Below are 17,347 nucleotides of genomic sequence, written 5' to 3'. Positions count from 1 at the left end.
TTGGTGGAAGCGCCTTACATATAAGATGGTGTGGAGACTGTCAGAGTCGTGGGAAGAGGTGGATTGGGCTTGGGATTTTGGGGCCTGTTAGACTTTCATCCTGAACACCTACGTTCCCCTAGACCACCAGATGCCTCCAATCTTCTTGTCCTGACCTTTTCTTTAGACAGGTCCTTAATTTCAGTGTACGACGCCGACAAACCATTTACTGTTCAAAGTCTCCATGTCATTTCGTGAGTCGCCTCCAGATCCCTTTCAAGTAATTTGTGAATGAGTTTCTGAATGCTGACCATGATAATTGCATTGGTTGCTGTACTTTGCAATGCAGAGCCGCTATCGATGCCTTCCTTTTCAGCATCTCCCGCTCCCTATATATCCTGCTCTTCATCACCATCTCCTTCATTGTCCCACACATCATCCAGTTCTCAGCTAGAGTCGAGTCTCGCACGAAGCATGACTTCAACATCACCCCCTCTTACCGAACCAGCAAATGTCCAGTCGCCGTCGCGCTTTGATTCTGACACTTTTGCAGAATTGGAGGGCGCTAGCACCCTCGCCGACGTCGATCCTCAGATTATCGAAGCCCTCAAAAGTAAAGATAGGATATACGTCCTGAAGCTCGGTGAGCAGATGGAGAATTTAATCAATGACCGAAGGTGCGTCTTTTTGTCTGTTCGTTGTGCGTGGTGTTGTTGCGTCGCGATGTGCAACGTAGTGCTGCGTACGTACTCATGCGGCGCAGCTGTTTCTACGGTCCTTTACGACGTTGAATTAATTTTGATGTGCTGACGGCTTTTAGCTTTAGGCCCCGGCTTGATCTGATGCCTGCTACATCATATCAGCGCCTTTTGGTGCACAGATGCTCTGCCTACTATAAACTGTCGCCAGAGACTGACCCTGTATCAAAGACGATTAGCGTCCTTCTTTCAGCGGATAGTAAAATGTTTGTATATTTCTACATTATAGTATCATAACTCATGCTGGTCAAATATAGCCCCAACCGTCGCATAGCGGCCCTCGTTCCTGCACAGCCTTCGACCCACCCAACTATCAAGATCATGCGACGATCTACTGCTGACCGTGGTCGGTCAAAACCACACTCACAGGCTGGTTCAATTATTGGAGAAGATCCTGAGCTTTCCGATGTAGAACCATCCGAATCTGGAAGCCAGGGTGGTCGAAGTAATGCTACTGGAAGTAGCAAGAAGCATAAGACGATCGCAGAACGCGAGGCCGCGTATAATGAAGCACGTTCACGCATCTTTATGGATTTCGAGGAGAGAGAGAAATGCAAGGAGAAGGATTTGAGCGCTAGCTCCTCGACGATCAGCCTCACCTCCGGTTCTGTAACGAGTGCCGGGGAGACTAGTAGTACCGGCGACATTGATGTCGAATCTGTCAGCTCCCCTACTACGGAGAGCGAGTGGTCTGGGCCTGCCGTGCGCGATAAAAGGTCAAACGGGTCTACGCGAAGCCTGCGATCGAGTGCCCCTGTATTTAACGTCAGTGGTTCAAGTAGCTCCCGAGGGTCAAGAGCGCCATCACCGTCGTCTTTCAAATACCCCACCCTGTATGAACCCTCCCCGGCGGCTGCCCCGTATGATGGATCCCAACCTCCTGTACAACCTGGTTATGTCAATCCTTATGTGTACGCATACCCTCAGCCGCCACCTCCCTCAAACTATATTCCTGGTTATCCTTACTACGCCCCTTATCCGTACCCTCACCCGCAAGCTCCAATGCATGTGCCAGACAACTCGGCGACGCATGGGACGATGGAGGCGTATCCCTCTCCACAACATGCCGCGCATCCAAGCGTTTACGTACCGTACGCATGGTCACCCGCTCAGCAACAACAGTCACTTCCTCCTCCCATGCAACATACGGCGCAGCAACCTTCTACTTCATCAATCGCACCCCCGGCGTCGCAGTATTCTACTTTTACGCCTCCTGTACCGCCTTATGGACCATACCCTATGCCTATGTCCGGCTACTTTCCCCAACCTCCTCATATTCCACACGTACAAGCATCACCTCCTTCTGCTCAGAACCATGGACACTATCCGGGTAATGGATACATGAATAATGCTGGAGGCAACGACGCCATACCTTCGAGTCGGTCTTATCCTGGCGACTTGACTCACTCACCTTCGATGGGTCCTAAGCCTCGTGGAGCTCCTCCGGCGCGTAGCGCCTGGAGTTATGGTCCAGGAGTGGGTATGGGTGGCTTTGGTGTAAACAATGTGGGCAGCCGTCCTGGTGGTGAGGTGGTGGGCCCACGCCTGAGCTCATCGGTTAGTAGAAGACCTTCTGGTAACTCGAACACAAACGCTTGTGGCAGGATATCAGCAGGTGACGAAGCATCATCAACAGCCGTGAGTCATTTGACATGACTCCGCCTTTTACTCTGTTGTTGACTCACTCCCCATATTGTAGTCATCTTCAACGACTTCATCCTCTTCACGAAGGACATTCACGTCAACCTCATCTCAACATCCTTTACCCGCAAGACCTGATTGGGCCGTCGGCTTGAAACCACAACCTACACTACACGCCACCCATCCTCGACATCACGATCACTCGATGAATTCCCGAACTATGTCTCCCGCTAGGAACAATTCCCAGCGCGGCCATCAAAATCCATCTGTCTCACTTCAGCCCACAGATTTCCCTCCCCTGTCGTCTATGTCCCCCACGCCTGAGAAGCGCATACCAGCTGTTGCAGGTGTCTGGACGAACCTATCATCGACTCGATCCATTCTCATGCCGGGTAATAACATTTCACACGGAAATATACTCGCCAATCATTCCAACACGCAATCTAATGTGACAGGCGCTCCCTGTAATACCCGACTTGAGGACACAGACGGGGCATTCGAGAGGCCGCCGCCGAAGGGAAATGTAGAGTTATTCAATCCAAAGGGTGTTTGGAAACCCGGGGGACCTCAAAGCCGTAGTCCACCAGAGGGCTCACAGGACAAGGACAAGATGGAGAAGCTACGCGGCGAGGCTGTTGCCAATGCCATTTTGGTTGACAAAATGGCAATGGTATCGGTGGAAGATACTGATGCCAGTTCAAACGTGCCGAAAGTTTGCTCTGTTGCTCTTGCGACGTAGGATTTAGGTAAGTTGAATCTTTACCCAGCTGGAAGTCTACTTAACGCGCTTTTAGTGATGCCGCCCCATGTTGTGTCTATTGTTTTGCGCTAGCTAAAGTCTGCATGTCGTTGCTATCGTTGCATGTATTCGCACACAGGGAATTGGAGGTTGTTTTCACTAGATATATTACAAAAATGTGTAAACATATAATACAAGTCCTTCTTGCCCATGAGTATTGTTTGTGTCTGCTTATAGGTATTATTTTTGGAGGTCTTTGCCAAACAAACTGCCTGAACACCCAGTGGCTGAACATGACCACCCGACTACGGCACAGACCTCTACTCGAGGATGAAGATGCTTCTGCTCTTAAACTCGGAGCAGGTATGCTTTCTTGCATTTACTGTAACTTTGGCTCTCAACTTACTTTACAGAGTTCAATAATGCTGGTTGCTTACTGATATCCGAGGTTAAGTATCTGCTGGAAAATAGGGACAAGGATGCGCCAGACACTGCGTATGACTTCTGGTTCTTCTCATCATCGGGTTTCTTACCTCTAGCCAGTGTTTATAACAAGACCCTTGAATACGTGAAGACATTTGCGAAATTCAACACAACCGATTCTGCCAGCGCGGTACGAGAGTCAGTTTCAGTCATTATTGATACCCTCTACTCGCCCTAACTGACTTCATTTTAGAACCCTTCGACGCGAACCCGCATTGACGCAATTCGAAACCGCTCAAATCGCCAATTTGTGTCCCGTCGATGCTGAGGAGGCAAAGAGCGTCATCCCAAGGTAATCCACAAGTTCTTTTATCTGTTTATATTGAGATGATGAATGTTCTTGTACAGTTTGGTAAAGATTGAGGATGATAGATTGCAAGCATTACTCGACGAGATACAGTTGATGAGGAAGTTCCAGTCCTGAATGATATCGGTCGTTGCCATGTTATCCGACGTTCATTGCTGGTCCGCTGCTTTCCTGACATGTCGTCGTCGACTTGCTCCAGTACTTTGGTACCCTCAAAGTACATGCATTTCGAGCCTCTATCTGTGGGTTTCACATCATGGGGACTGAGTAAAGCATATTACTGCGGCCCTTTGTGCGTCATTCAGGTACCAGTTCTACGGCGACCATTGTACACTGCTCAAGCGTTTCATCATGCGAATGCGTGCCTCATAACAATAATAACAAGCCTAGAACAATGTCAAAAACTTGATAATGCGTATGTTTCTGTCCATTGGCAAGCTTAAGGTGCTAAGCACATAGAGCTCGATCACCCGATGTCGAATAGTATTCAACGCAAATCTTGCTTTAGCCAAGTGAAAATACTTCAACTCGCCTAGTGCATTGGGCCCTGAAAATATCGATGGCTAGCGTAATGCAAACTTTGGGCTCGTGGATGTAGATGCCCATTTCCAGAATGTAAGAACGGAGCATAGTGCCAAGCTAGCACTGTCACACCAAGGATGCAGTCGCAGAACATGGGTGATTGAATCATGAAGATCATTTAGCTTCCCAATTCACTCGAACCCCTGAATTATAATCGCTGATGCTCATGAAGACTCATCTGCATATCCTTGCACATCCAAAGACTTTTTCTAACAACTCACTTTCCCTGCATTTACCATCACACAGATTAATATGTCATATTTCCTAGCTTACGTCCTAATTATAACAAAGCGACTGCTCGCTCGTCAACGTTTCAACTGTTACGTACCAGGTTGACCAACCCAACTCGCATATTTTATGGTTTATCGCCGACGGCTGTCGCACAGAGGAATTAGGAACAGTTGCAACAGACAATAGGAAATACTATGTAAAACGAATCCCGTCCTGCTCTTCGTCCGACACATCCATCGCGTCCGCCAAGTTGTCCCCACCGCTGCCTCGCATAACATTCCCCGCAGTAAAGGCTTGCTTTGTGTCCTTCAGATACCATTGTATACCGATTGTATACCGATTGTGCACCTTGCAAGTATTATAAGATAGGAAACACAACTACTAGTTAACCTTCCATGTCCTCCAGGCGGGATTTGTTCAGTTTGCTCTCTGTCTCCTCATCGTCTTCTATGGTCGGGATTCCTTGTTTATCAGGGAAACTCGTCAGGTCAAACTTTCTCTTCTCCTTGAACGGATTGTCTCTCTTATCTCCCTTCTTTATAACAGCAGCTGCGGGAATAATACCTTTCGGGTTCAAATACAACAGATCATCACCTCCATACGAGTCGATTGAGCGCACCCACGCATCAAAACTGTTTCTCTTCATCAGTTTAAGTGGCAATGAACACAGTCAGAGGTACCCACACCCCGTCGCGGTCCTCAATGCACCGCATATTATCATAAATAAAGGTCTGTTTAAATGCATCGATAGACTCTCGGTGTTTTTCGAAATCGATTTCAGGTCGGTAATCTGGATGAGAAGGTTCGAGCTTCTCGTTGATCGAAGTAATTTTCTTGTTATATGAGTCAAATATTGGGTACTCCAGCAGGAGACCAAGAGCCGGCATCTTTGGGACCATGACCATGCGCGGCCCATATAGCTGCGGGAAGGGTCGAATTATTTTGTGGTCTCATCAGGTAACACAGAAACTTACCTCGTCGATGACTTGTCCTGGCGTACCTGTCCTACAAGACAAGACAAGAGAGGACATCATTTTGCGCTGTGACCAATCTGTCATCGTAGCACTTCTACCAAAGTACAAACTCTTACGATCTAAATAAAATAAATAAGAGCAACGTTATGAATAAGAAACTAACTCACCTGATGCAACATAAAGCTCTGCCCATGGAAGAGGACGCTTATCCACTCGGTGTCTCCATAGACCGCAGGATCAGATATCTGTCGAGATGCTATCAGATGTCAACTAACCACAACCTCATCAGCGTACCTCAATTTTCCACATATGTCGCTGATTACTGCGATCTCCGAACTCACGTCCCACAGTAAAGTTATGGAAGTTATGCGTCCCTTCGAACTTCTTTGCAGTTTCACGGATGAGCTCTACCTGATCTGCACTTATCCTCCACATGCGCTTGCGTACGAGATCATCCATAGAGCCGGAAGAACGAGACTCGGGTGCACTCCAGAAGGGGTGAGCGGAAGCATCTAGAGGGACAACGCCCTGCATAGACTGTGCATGTTCTTCATATGCACGCTGAAATCCTGACCCCGGTTTTGGAGGTATAAGGAGGTATGAGGGGAAGAAGTAGGTGTACTTGCGGCTGTCGCAAGACCTGAGAAAGAGCTTGTGAGATGATGCACTGAAATGACACTCGTGAACCCACATGCGAGCATTGAATGAGTTTTGCACGCGGACCTGAGCCACTTCAAAGTTGTTTCCTGCCTTGAAAAAGAGATAGAATACATACGGAGCCCCAAACACGAATCTCTGGTGGCAGTTCTTCGTTTACACGTGCCACCCAGTCTTCCACCCCAGGAATCGCAGTGATCAGTTTCATAGACACCAAGTTGCCAGCTGCGTGGACTCCCGCGTCGGTGCGAGCCGCACGCCCAAGATTTACCTAGAAATATGAAGCCTCTGAGCAACATGGACCATGTAGCAAGTGCCATACCTTCACAGGGTCGTCCGCATTGTCTGATGAGACTGCGCCAGCACGCACGAGTGCATCGAATAGGACACCTTCGATCGTCCGCACGTCGGGTTGTCTGTTTTCATTACACACGCATGTTCAGCAGTGCAGGGATAGCGGAAGGGCAGGAGAAAAATATAAAATGTTTTCTCTAGTAGGGCAGAGATAGAGGACAAGAAAAGAAAATAAGTGCGAAAGAGAAAATCCAAAATTCAGCGTACATTTGCATCCCATTGCACCCCGTCCCGCAGAACCCAATAAGCAATGCGCTCTGTTTCTTAGGCAGGCGCGGGGCTCTAGGGCCCTGCTCCTCACCCTCCTTCTGACCATCCTTATCGTGATCACGCGTCCCCCGTCTACGCCCCTTGTTCTTCGTATCTTTGGCCTTTCCTCGCCTGGACTTCGCCCAGCCTGCTGCATCCCGCTTTCCCCGCTTCGTATCGGCGGCGGGAGTGTCGGAAGGACCACCATATTCGGCTGAATGTAATGTCTTCTCAGGCTCCTCATGTTCAATCCTCACGCGTTTGGAGGACTCCGAGCTCCCTGCTTGCGCTTCGGTGATTAGTCGTTTGGCAGGGGGAGAGTGCAGTGACTGCTCCGAATCGTGCAGGTCATACATTACGTGTATGTTCCTTCTGCGCAATGTCTTTGATTGTTGATGTAAGTATCGTGAATGAGTCAGCCAGAAAACAAACCGATGAACATACCAGTAGTGGTGCCCGATGGAGGGTGTATTGAAAAAGTCTCCACATATGATCGAATTCGAGATGCCGGTTATGGTGATCTCAATTGGTACTAAACTTGGAGTAAGAAACTAACAAGAAACTAGCTCATCGTCTCCCCTAGCCAGACCTTTATAGATAAAAGAAGACAGGTATTCATTCTAATGAGATTATTTACATAACAAAGTGAAGATATAGTATGCTCTATGGTCTGTACATGATGTGTAGATGCAAATTGCAAAATATGTCCGCTTCAGATACAAAAAGTGCATCACGCTTACCCACATAGGTGTACCACCCGCTCCTCGCACCGCCTATAGTTATCCACAAGGCCATCATAAACCTTGGTCACCTCGCCTTTCGGGGTTGCAACCAGCCTCATCCTCTCCACCTCACCCGTTTCCATCGTCATCTCCTCAAAGCTTCCATTCGCGCCTCCAACATGCGCCTTCCACCAAGCAAATTTCGCGAGCACTGCACCTCCCGTCCCTGCAGCCTCTTTGCTCTCTGCAACATAGACACGCATCCCAAACATGTCAGCTGCAAGTTGCCGGATCGTCTGGTTTGCCGATGAACCACCAGTGACAATCAGCCGCTGCAGCGGAGGCGAGTGCGCCGGAAGAATGGCAGCAATACGTGATTTGATGCTGAGGAATTGGCTCTCGAGAATCGCGCGTGCATGCTGTGAGGCATCTGGCTGCAGTCCATGCACCAGCTGTGGTTCCTCATTATCTTTGCACTGGAATATGAATTCGCCTTGAACCCCTGGAGGAATGATCTCGGGGAGGGGGAAGTAGAATCCCATGAACCCAGAGCTACCCTGCGGCGACTGCTCTACGAGCTCGTTGTACCGTGCCCAGTCTGCACCAGCACAGCGGTCACGGATCTGCTCTCGCGCAAGAGCACCGTTCTTGTAGCAAAGCATTGCAATCTGCGCATCGAGAGTTGTAGGATGCGAGAGGAGGTGCGAAGTAGTGAAACGGGCGGGAGGCGAGTCGGCAGGGGGAATGCTCAACAGAAGTGTCGTGCTCGTGCCCAGGGACAGGAGTGCATCACCTGGTGCTGAAAGGGCAACGACGGTCGCAGAGTTATCACCCGTGAATGGTGCAATTATGCAATCTATAGGTGCTACAGATGAGAAATATTGCCAACCAATATGGAAAATGAAATGCAGACCTGGGTTGAATCCCCAGCGTTCAACCCACCACTGGGAGATGCGTCCGAGAATGGTGCCACCAACGACAGGCTCAGGGCCGATTTTGGCGCGTAGTTCGGGACCGCCGCATGCCTCAAGGAGTGCATCGTCCCACTTACATGTGAGTACGTTCATCAGGTTCATCCCGCTCGCGTCAGAGACCTCGATCGGGGCGATATGCCCGAGGAAAAGTGAGGGGAGGAACGACGAGACAAGAGAGATGCGTGCAGAGTCACGGTAAGCGGCGGGTTTGAGGCGACAAATCTTCGTAGAGTAAGAATTGGTGCTTAATCATTGGACATTGGTAATACAATATGTACCACGCACCCGGGCAATTTGGGGTCCTGTGAACCGCTCATAGGCTCTGCTTCCTGTAAGATCTGCAAGCACCTGTGGACCACCGACAGCAGCCTCAAGGTTACGGCAGTCCTTGGTCGTCGAAGAGTCCTGCCAGATGGGTGCATTGGGCAATGCAAATGCACGGGGGGCGAGATGACCCGGATCAGCCAATGAGCGCTTGGGATCCATCGCAGCAAGAGCTTTCTCGGCCTCCTCAGACCAGTATACCGAACCGTGTTGCTTGATTCACGTATGAATCAGGCTCACCTCACATTAAAACTGTTCACACGCACTTGTCCAGCACCAGATATACCGGCAATAGCACTGAGGTCAACGCCAGCGTTTTAACGCGCTGCATGACGAGGTCAATGGCTTCGAGCCACATGAGCACCGGGCTCGTTACCTCCCCTTCATCTAGGCCTTTGACCGCACCATTCGTTGTGCCATGAGAGGGAAGGTCTCGATCGAAATGCACCGCGCTCTCGTGCACAATGGAAACACCTTCCGTGATCACGATTGCCTTTAGCTGCTGAGTGGACAAGTCAAAGCCCAGGAAGAGTGGGGAAGACATCCTGGTACTGAAATTAAAATGAAAGTCTGGAATGAAATGGGAAGGTCAGTAATAACATTTGGTGGACGTTTTATTGACAGCGGGGAATTCAGATGGTCCGTGTGCAAAATTATCGGACCATGAGAGTCTATAAGGTATAGCCATGGAGCCACTATGTTCGGATCCAACGCAGTGTACGTCAACAGTTACTGGTTGGTGCCGAACACAATCACATTTCAAGGTGCGAGGTTTTCGGAGTAGTATAAGTACGCTGTAAAATTCGCTGAATAACATAACATTAATGTTAGATTGTTTAGGAGACCTGCCTTGTTCTTTGGTAGTTGCTCCAATTCTGAATGTGATCCCCACTTCAAGCTTCAGTTCCATTAGTTGATTTTCTGAACACGTGACTAACGCGTCGCGATCGAGTCTGTTTATCGCCCGCACACATACCCTAGCAGTATAAATACGGCGTGGCCGCGCAAATATTTCCCTTCTTGTACTTTACCCTCTTCTACGCGTACCAACGATATCCTTACGATCTTCATCTCTCTCAATCATCCTTCTGCCATGACTATTACTGCCCGCGTCGCTGTTGCTGGCTCCCTTACGGTCTCTTGCTTCAAACGGGTTGTTGTCGACAATATCGCTTAGGTCCTGTCCAAAGCAAGGAAGGCTTCTGCTTGCCTCGCTGTATGCTCTGTCTGCTTGTTGACGATCACTTTGGTTCTCGCCGCCGACAAAGCCGCACAAAGAATTCTCAGCAACAAAGCCAAGCATATACTCGCCGCTCCCTAGCACGATGACGACGACTGTAATCCTCCATCTTCTAATGCCAACACTGCTTCCACTACGCCTAAGCCTGTCATTCGCAGCCATCTCCGTCTCCACCTCTATCGCGTTTACTTAATCAAATCGACAGTAACTATATCCGCCCTAATTTCCACTTGCACGCCTCATGACAACGCCGCCTCCGCTACGCCTAAGCATGTCGAACTATCAATTTAGTAGCCATCTCCAACTCCAACTCCAACTCCATTGCGTTTAATCGAATCGACGGAAACAATCTCTATCCCCCTAATACTTGCACCCCTTGCATCACTCGCTTCGTTGGACATCTACTGCAAACGCCTGTCTATTGATTCAAACACCACTCTTGTACCCCATAAAAATGACTCGGTTAGTATTGATGTCTTCTTGGACGATAATCAGGACGATGCCCTGGACATCGACGACTGTGAGTCGTTTAGTCATGACATTGGCACTGTCCGCTCGGTAAGACGCAGCATAACCTCAATTCCCACATGCGTGACGTTTGAATCTCTAGGGCGATCGTTCTGAACCACAGCCTCGGAAGGAACATGCACCAGAACCTAGGCTCAACATACCAATTGCAAAAAGGGACCCGCTTCATCCATCTAAGCTTCGATCACTCATCAACCGCAAGACGGCATCTAGGATGGCTCACCGTCCTCTTCATCGAAAAGCCTATTCCATAGACGCATTGGCCCGAAGTATGTGGGCGCGCTCCCTCTCTGATCGTCCATCGTCCACCTCCAAGCTGAAGCCTTTAATCCTGGTTATAAAGCGCACCACTGGACAACTCAAGGACCCTCCTCTCATTACTACTCTGCACCGACAGCCTACGATCAATCGATAGTGCAGCGCGCGACATAACAGCAACCTCACTGCCCCCTGCGACCTGGAGCCCCATGGCCCAAGTGATTCAAGGCCGCCTCCGCGCCAACCTATGCACACCTACGCACAACATGTCTCCGACGTCAGGTCCCCTACAAACAATCCGGACAACTGCCTCCTTCTGTCCCCCACGACCTGGAGTCTCATTTCCCAAGAAGTCGAAGGCTACTTCCAGCCTACGCATATTACACCATTATTTGAACAGTTTGCCGTGCCATAAGCGTATGGCGATAACAATGTGGGTTATGGATGAGGCTTCGCGTCCTAGTACGCAATTGGAGGGTGTTTCAAATAGTGAGGACACTCTACGATGAAGTGGTAAACCGATTCTTCTATGTTTGGGCAGTGTGGACCTAGTCACGGTGCGAGTGTTCGTTTTTACTGATTCGATGGAGGTGGCGATTGAGGGGAGCGTGTTGGGAACGGAGACTCGTGAGTAGTCCTGTGGGGCGTTTGGGGTAGGATGCGGTTAGCTTGACGAACGAGCGGTTGATGAGCATCTGTCATCTGTCAGCGTCAATGCAGTTCACGGAAGCCCTGCCAGTGGGTGCACGGACTTGCCCGGCCTCCTCGGCTTTACTTAGATGCATGATGTTTACATCTTTTTTTTTCAAAAAAAAATCTTATTTATTGTCCTTTGGGGTCGAGGACCCTGTGTCGGACATAGCCCTATACACGGGGGGCTTACTCCCGCTAATCTATCTTATTGTTTACATCTTACTAGTACGAATCTCTCACGTTCGGAAGCCTCGATTGAGAGATCGCGATAGTGTTTCAAAGGTGTGCTAACCTTGTTTGACTGTGCCTACTAATAATTGTATCCCGGAAATCACATTGGCACCCGGCGGCGGGGTGAGCGGTCCCACTCGGAGTCTCTCGTAATCAAACTTTATAAGTTAAGTAAATGAAAGATTCTTAATATGTACAGTCGTTCCTTCTTTCAACAAGGGTGTAGATCTGATTTGTTGTCATACTTGTAGTTGTGGGGACCACAAACTATAGGACAACTTAACCCATCAGATGAGTCACGCTCTCCCCAAGTACTTGAGACTGGGGATAGATACACAATTATTTGCATACTCACCTAGTAGGTTCCAAACTTAGAACTCGTCGAACTCTCGAGTGACTAACTAGAATTATTTCAAATACCCACTAGTGTGTTACGCAGTTGATACTAGTACAATATTGTACCATGTGGAGCGCCGTTTCATCGTGACATCGTGAAAAACCCAAAAGTCACCTAGCAAAAACTCGTTTATGGACGCGAAGTTTCCGATCATAATTGCACTGCGGCATAGCATAAAAGGACCTACAAGGACTCTCATTCGTCGATAACTCGACGTACGCAGAGTATAATTCTCTCGCTAATTTTCTCTCTGCAACTTGGTTTTCACAATGACAATGAACAACCTGACCCTCGATCGCAAAGTACGTGCTTGCCGTTCGATACGCTTCCATGTCCCGATTTTAACGTCGAATATAGCCTGAGGTTCTAGCAAACATCCGCCAGTCCATCGCCGATTTTTTTAATCGCTGCGGCTTGCAATATAAGAATACCACACTTGACCAAGTGTGGTACTCCAAATGCTGTCAGGAGGCCATCAACCGCGGCTATCCAATGGACGCCATCCTCCCATACATGCCCGCTGGCGTGGCCATGATGTCCAACACTTTCAACCACCTCCAGGACAATGCAACCAGGATGTGGATCTGCCTTCTCACCGCCGTAGGCATGTGCGTCGACGACATGATGATCAGGGCAGAAGATCTGGTGCACGTGTACAGTTTCAACGAGCGGTTCGTGAATTGCCAGCCGCAGGAGCATCCAGTTCTGAATGCGCTTGATGGGATTTTTCGGGAGGTCGTTTGCCATTATTCTGCACCGGTGTCAAATTTGATGACCACATCCATGCTCAACTTCATGTCTTCCGTTTTACTTGACAATGAGACGAAAGATATGCCGGTACGGTGTTTCTCCAATAAAGGCAGCTTCGATCTTTAACCCTTCGTGTGAACAGATCTCTCTGCAGACTCCCTCATACCCCGAGTATTCTAGGCTACTATCGGGCTTGGCAGATGCGTATGCATTCTTCATTTTCCCTCCCACACTCCCGCTTCGGGAATACGTTCAATGTATGCCAGATCTAATCATAGTCGTAAACCACACAAAGTAAGTACATCGATGATTTTCTGTTAACCTTTATAACCTGCCATAATTCAGTGATATATTGTCATACTACAAAGAGGAGATCGATGGCGACTCCGTAAACTACGTGTCGCTCATAGCGGCCTCCCGTGCTCTCACCAAACAGGACACACTCCGTGAACTCATTGAGAAAACTGTGCAAGCACATCACAATATCCTCGAATTCCTGAGACTGCGTCCTGAGGCATATGACGCCTATGTTGCATTTTTCGATGGGTATTTCAAATACCATACTACCTCGAGAAGGTACAGGCTGGAGGAGATTATGTCGGAGAGGTCATCTTCTTGATGCATACCTTTCTTATGGTATTTCTCAACTTTTTGTAGTTATCACGTTTACCACTTGGTCTCTATATCTGTCAGGTGCTATTAGATTGCTTGTCCCTTGAGCTTTTCTTGCTCCTTCCAGTTTCGAAGCGTTTTACGAGAATGTGGGCATTTTTTCATACTTACTTACCTTTGTATTAATTCAGTGTATGTAAAGTTCGAGGACTACGACTCAAATTGTTCATAGTATAAAAATTAATATTCGGCGAGAGCGCTCAAAATTAAATCGTAGTCTACAACTAACCGCCCGATGGCGAGCGGATTGCTTGTAAGTATACTATTGGACAACAAGCACAAGGCAACTAGGCGTAAGAAACGGCAGATCCAATCATACACTTAGTCGCTTTCCACTATCTTAAATCTCGAAATCAGTCATCAACCAGTCCTTTGGAAAAGCAGACTGACCTCACACTCTAATTCACGAATTTCTTGAAAGCCTCATAGCAGGAAATAATAACAGCTCTACTGTCAAACGGCTCCATGCCTTCACGCCAACGGCGGTCAGGTCTCGGCACATTTGGAATGTGCGCATAGACGGTGGTCGATGCCTCTGGGTAAACGCCTCCCGCAACAGCAGTTACAAGTGCGGCTGTAACCTCAATCTTGTAAAAAAATCGGTGTCGTGCCCCTCATAGTAATTCCAGCCATGACCTTAGAATCAAGGGGGCGCTGACAGAGTATTTGTTGGCGAGTCTGATTATTCGCAGCGAAAGCAGCGATGGCTTCTGCAATGAGCTGAGGTTCGGGATCGTATGAACTGTCTATGTGACACTTGTCCTCCTGCATTACAAGGAGCAAGATTCCGTTCTCGTCGATGATGCATACATCCGTTTCGGCGTGCCTATCTTCTGAACAAACGACGAAAGGATTTACCTTCCTTGTCCTTGGAACCCTTCTTTTCTTTGTGTAGCCAAGTGCACGTAATAGTAACACAGTAAAGTCGTCGACAGCAGACTCTTCTGCTGGAGCAGGGGACATGGCGAATTCCATGGTACGGAGGAGCTCGGATACGTCATCGTCAGCTACGTCGTTCGGATCTGAAGTTGTGAGGATATCCGGATTAATGTCGGGCTGGGGAAGGTTGTCACGGTCTATCTCGAAGAAGGTGGCAGCATCCTGGTAGTCGACCTTGATGTTGTAGGCCGCAAGTTCATTTCTCGTCCAATCGCTGCTGGACTTGGCCATGGGTTTGAGTGCGGTCATGCTGATATTAAATGTACTGTTAAAACTTGGGGTGTTCAAGTTAGTGGTAAATATACTACACGCTACTAAGCAGCTGGTTGAACCTGTGGTTAAACTGGTCAATGTATATTGTACTGTTGTGAAAGAAGACAGAGTGCTGAGTTAGGAAGTTAGGATAAGATCGGTTGGCTAAGCGTAGAGAATAATTGATGTTGAGTGGTTGGTTGGAAACGACTTAGTAGTAGCCCCTGACCAGTCTGCCTAGAGTGATTACATAAATAGGCCAGCCCGAGCCTAGGGAACAACGCCAAACAAAGCACAGGACCTCCGTGTCTGACATGTCGACATCCGAACATCCGCAGACGGTCCGCTATGACTCAGCGTGCCAGCTACAATTAATACAAACGAACGAACCCGCAAAGAGCATAGTGCATTTAAGTAGCAGTTTGTCCATATACAGTAATATCCTTGGCGTTGTGTGTGGGAAACAGCGAACTTAATACTTACAGGAACATTAAATTTAATATATAATATGCATTTGATGCGTGGGAACGATGATTATGCTGACGCGGATGATGTCGGATATCCGACTGTGATCGAGATGTCCTCCAACAAAGGCCCCATAATTTATAGATGCAGGGCATCTTTGAATTATCCTTAGGCAATTTCTATATATCCGCCGTCAGTGCAACAATCGATCCACTATATGCAGCCAAAGGCAATACATCCTCGTCCTGCGCAAACTTGGGTATGTTGAAGCAAACGTTTCGAACTTGAATCTAACTAACTAATTAAATACTTGAGTACTTGCTAATAGCTAATATGTAGTGTTGATCCTGTTGCAGTCTGTCTCCCACACCTCGGTAATTTTTCGTGTTATTTAAATTTTATCTTTACTTTTTATCATCAACTCTGCCAGCCTCCAGCACTTCCCCTCATGGCCCTTCCATGTACATCTCCCGCACCCCTGCTGTCCTCTCCCGTGGTTCCATCACTTGTCCCTTCGAACCCTGCCACGTCCTCCCGCAGCCTTCCACGCCCCTGACACTACCCTTGCCTTTCCAGCAACTGCCGACTCCATCCCGCGTCCTCTATCGTAAGCTTTTCGTCTCTTTTTCCTTTTGATACTTATAAACATGCCTTCTGCAACTCTTGTCGCAGTGCATTCTCATACTCCTCTCAGTAACGATAAAAAAATAAGAGAAAGACTTGCATATGCAAGAGACATTGTAGGAGATATGCGAGGGGAACGATGTGGAATATGACAAGAAATGCATGTGCTGAATGATAGCTTCTCATCACATCCATTTCTCGTCACATTCCACATCCTCTCACATCCGCCTCTCGCACCCTCTTCAGCCATCTTGTACCGTCTGGCGCTGTCTCCGATACATAGGCTCTGCTGGGACTTGTACCAGTTCTGTAATTATCAAATTTGCCATTAATCCTCGAGTTCTGGGACAGTCGGTAATCCACGTTCTCGGGATAAAAATAATATTCCATCCGGCGACTAAAGTTGAGTTTGCACTCATCAAGAATTGTCTTGTTTATGACTATTCTAGGCCAACCCTCGGTGCAGCCAAGGCTGCCAACCATCTTGGTATGTATTCCGATAAATCTAGCCGTCCCAAAGTATCCCATCCAAACCCCTTTGCAGTTTCCCCGTTTTCGAGACCTGGCGTGTCACAGCCACATCATTTTTAACTTTGCACTGGAACGTCTGACACGAGTAATGATATTCAATTCCAAATTGAGTCAACGAGATAATGACTACAGCTGCGGCATAGCAAGGTATGCGTGTGAGAAGACGTGTGCAAAATAAAAACATGAAGATGAATTCAACGTGATACCGCCGATTGTAATTTTATCAATCCTGAGGATCCGTGTCTGGTGAGGGCTGTTGATGGTGGTACCGTCCGGTGAAAGTTTGTGGTTTAGACATCTAAGTAGATGTATCATGTGCTCGGTCCTCGAGCACGTTTTTGTCATGAGGTAGTGAGCCGTCTTTCTTCATAAGTGATGTCACTGATGCTTTGATTAGGAGAAGACTCACGGTTGCATGGGGTCGTCGTCTGCTGCTGCTGAGTGGGTGCGCAGATGATTTCATCTGGCGAAATGATTTTGTTGGCGCCTAGTGACGGGATGACAGGTGATGAAACGTTGCTCATGGCTGGCGACGAGGAGGCAGATGAAGAAGCCGCCTCTTGAGTTTGAAAGATGTCGCGCAAGTCATATGAGCTTTTCTTCTTCTTTAATATGGGGGGACGACCCCTATCGCGTCCACGCAGCTCTGGAAGTTCTTTTCTTTCACCTTTCTCTTTCACGTCTTCGTTTTGGTCTATATTTATTTCTGGGTCTACTTGGCACCGGAAATGAGGGACTGTGTTGCTGTCAGTTTCTAAGGCGTGCTCTCCGTGAGTGGTACGGCAAGTCATGG

The 17,347-nt window shown here is 48.3% G+C and overlaps 6 protein-coding genes across 6 annotated transcripts; 3 read left to right on the top strand and 3 right to left on the bottom strand.

The window, feature by feature from the left end:
- The first annotated feature begins 57 nt into the window (after window positions 1–57).
- Window positions 58–3,331, top strand: DFJ58DRAFT_754198 (uncharacterized protein). The gene is made up of 6 exons (XM_041387984.1): window positions 58–233; window positions 329–656; window positions 800–943; window positions 995–2,375; window positions 2,437–3,124; window positions 3,173–3,331. The coding sequence occupies exons 1-5, from the start codon at window positions 224–226 to the stop codon at window positions 3,115–3,117; spliced, it is 2,544 nt and encodes an 847-aa protein (XP_041250744.1). The 5' UTR covers window positions 58–223; the 3' UTR covers window positions 3,118–3,124; window positions 3,173–3,331.
- A 29-nt stretch (window positions 3,332–3,360) lies between these two features.
- On the top strand, window positions 3,361–4,352 carry DFJ58DRAFT_754196 (HRDC-like protein). Its single transcript, XM_041387983.1, has 5 exons — window positions 3,361–3,480; window positions 3,531–3,612; window positions 3,661–3,738; window positions 3,794–3,892; window positions 3,949–4,352. The coding sequence occupies exons 1-5, from the start codon at window positions 3,411–3,413 to the stop codon at window positions 4,022–4,024; spliced, it is 405 nt and encodes a 134-aa protein (XP_041250743.1). The 5' UTR covers window positions 3,361–3,410; the 3' UTR covers window positions 4,025–4,352.
- Window positions 4,353–4,821: 469 nt separating this feature from the next.
- On the bottom strand, window positions 4,822–7,527 carry DFJ58DRAFT_754193 (pseudouridine synthase). Its single transcript, XM_041387982.1, has 10 exons — window positions 7,399–7,527; window positions 6,913–7,337; window positions 6,674–6,767; window positions 6,470–6,622; window positions 6,386–6,417; window positions 5,989–6,334; window positions 5,862–5,939; window positions 5,695–5,760; window positions 5,405–5,640; window positions 4,822–5,352 (listed from the first exon to the last, which is right to left on the bottom strand). The coding sequence occupies exons 1-10, from the start codon at window positions 7,441–7,443 to the stop codon at window positions 5,106–5,108; spliced, it is 1,722 nt and encodes a 573-aa protein (XP_041250742.1). The 5' UTR covers window positions 7,444–7,527; the 3' UTR covers window positions 4,822–5,105.
- A 23-nt stretch (window positions 7,528–7,550) lies between these two features.
- Window positions 7,551–9,518, bottom strand: DFJ58DRAFT_903007 (uncharacterized protein; the record flags this gene model as incomplete). The annotated part of the gene is made up of 4 exons (XM_041394843.1): window positions 7,551–8,532; window positions 8,590–8,872; window positions 8,936–9,187; window positions 9,297–9,518. 4 exons carry the CDS (start codon window positions 9,516–9,518, stop codon window positions 7,691–7,693), a joined length of 1,599 nt encoding a protein of 532 aa, XP_041250741.1. The 3' UTR covers window positions 7,551–7,690.
- A 3,072-nt stretch (window positions 9,519–12,590) lies between these two features.
- Window positions 12,591–13,690, top strand: DFJ58DRAFT_720891 (isoprenoid synthase domain-containing protein; the record flags this gene model as incomplete). The annotated part of the gene is made up of 4 exons (XM_041384750.1): window positions 12,591–12,623; window positions 12,679–13,158; window positions 13,214–13,365; window positions 13,417–13,690. The coding sequence occupies 4 exons, from the start codon at window positions 12,591–12,593 to the stop codon at window positions 13,688–13,690; spliced, it is 939 nt and encodes a 312-aa protein (XP_041250740.1).
- A 451-nt stretch (window positions 13,691–14,141) lies between these two features.
- On the bottom strand, window positions 14,142–15,145 carry DFJ58DRAFT_865341 (uncharacterized protein; the record flags this gene model as incomplete). Its single annotated transcript, XM_041394155.1, has 2 exons — window positions 14,380–15,145; window positions 14,142–14,330 (listed from the first exon to the last, which is right to left on the bottom strand). Exons 1-2 carry the CDS (start codon window positions 14,929–14,931, stop codon window positions 14,142–14,144), a joined length of 741 nt encoding a protein of 246 aa, XP_041250739.1. The 5' UTR covers window positions 14,932–15,145.
- Window positions 15,146–17,347: the final 2,202 nt, after the last annotated feature.

This window comes from Suillus subalutaceus (assembly GCF_016647625.1).
Source record: "Suillus subalutaceus strain FC151 chromosome Unknown DFJ58scaffold_2, whole genome shotgun sequence".
Lineage (NCBI taxonomy): Eukaryota > Fungi > Basidiomycota > Agaricomycetes > Boletales > Suillaceae > Suillus > Suillus subalutaceus.
This window is presented reverse-complemented; position numbering and strand designations above follow the sequence as displayed.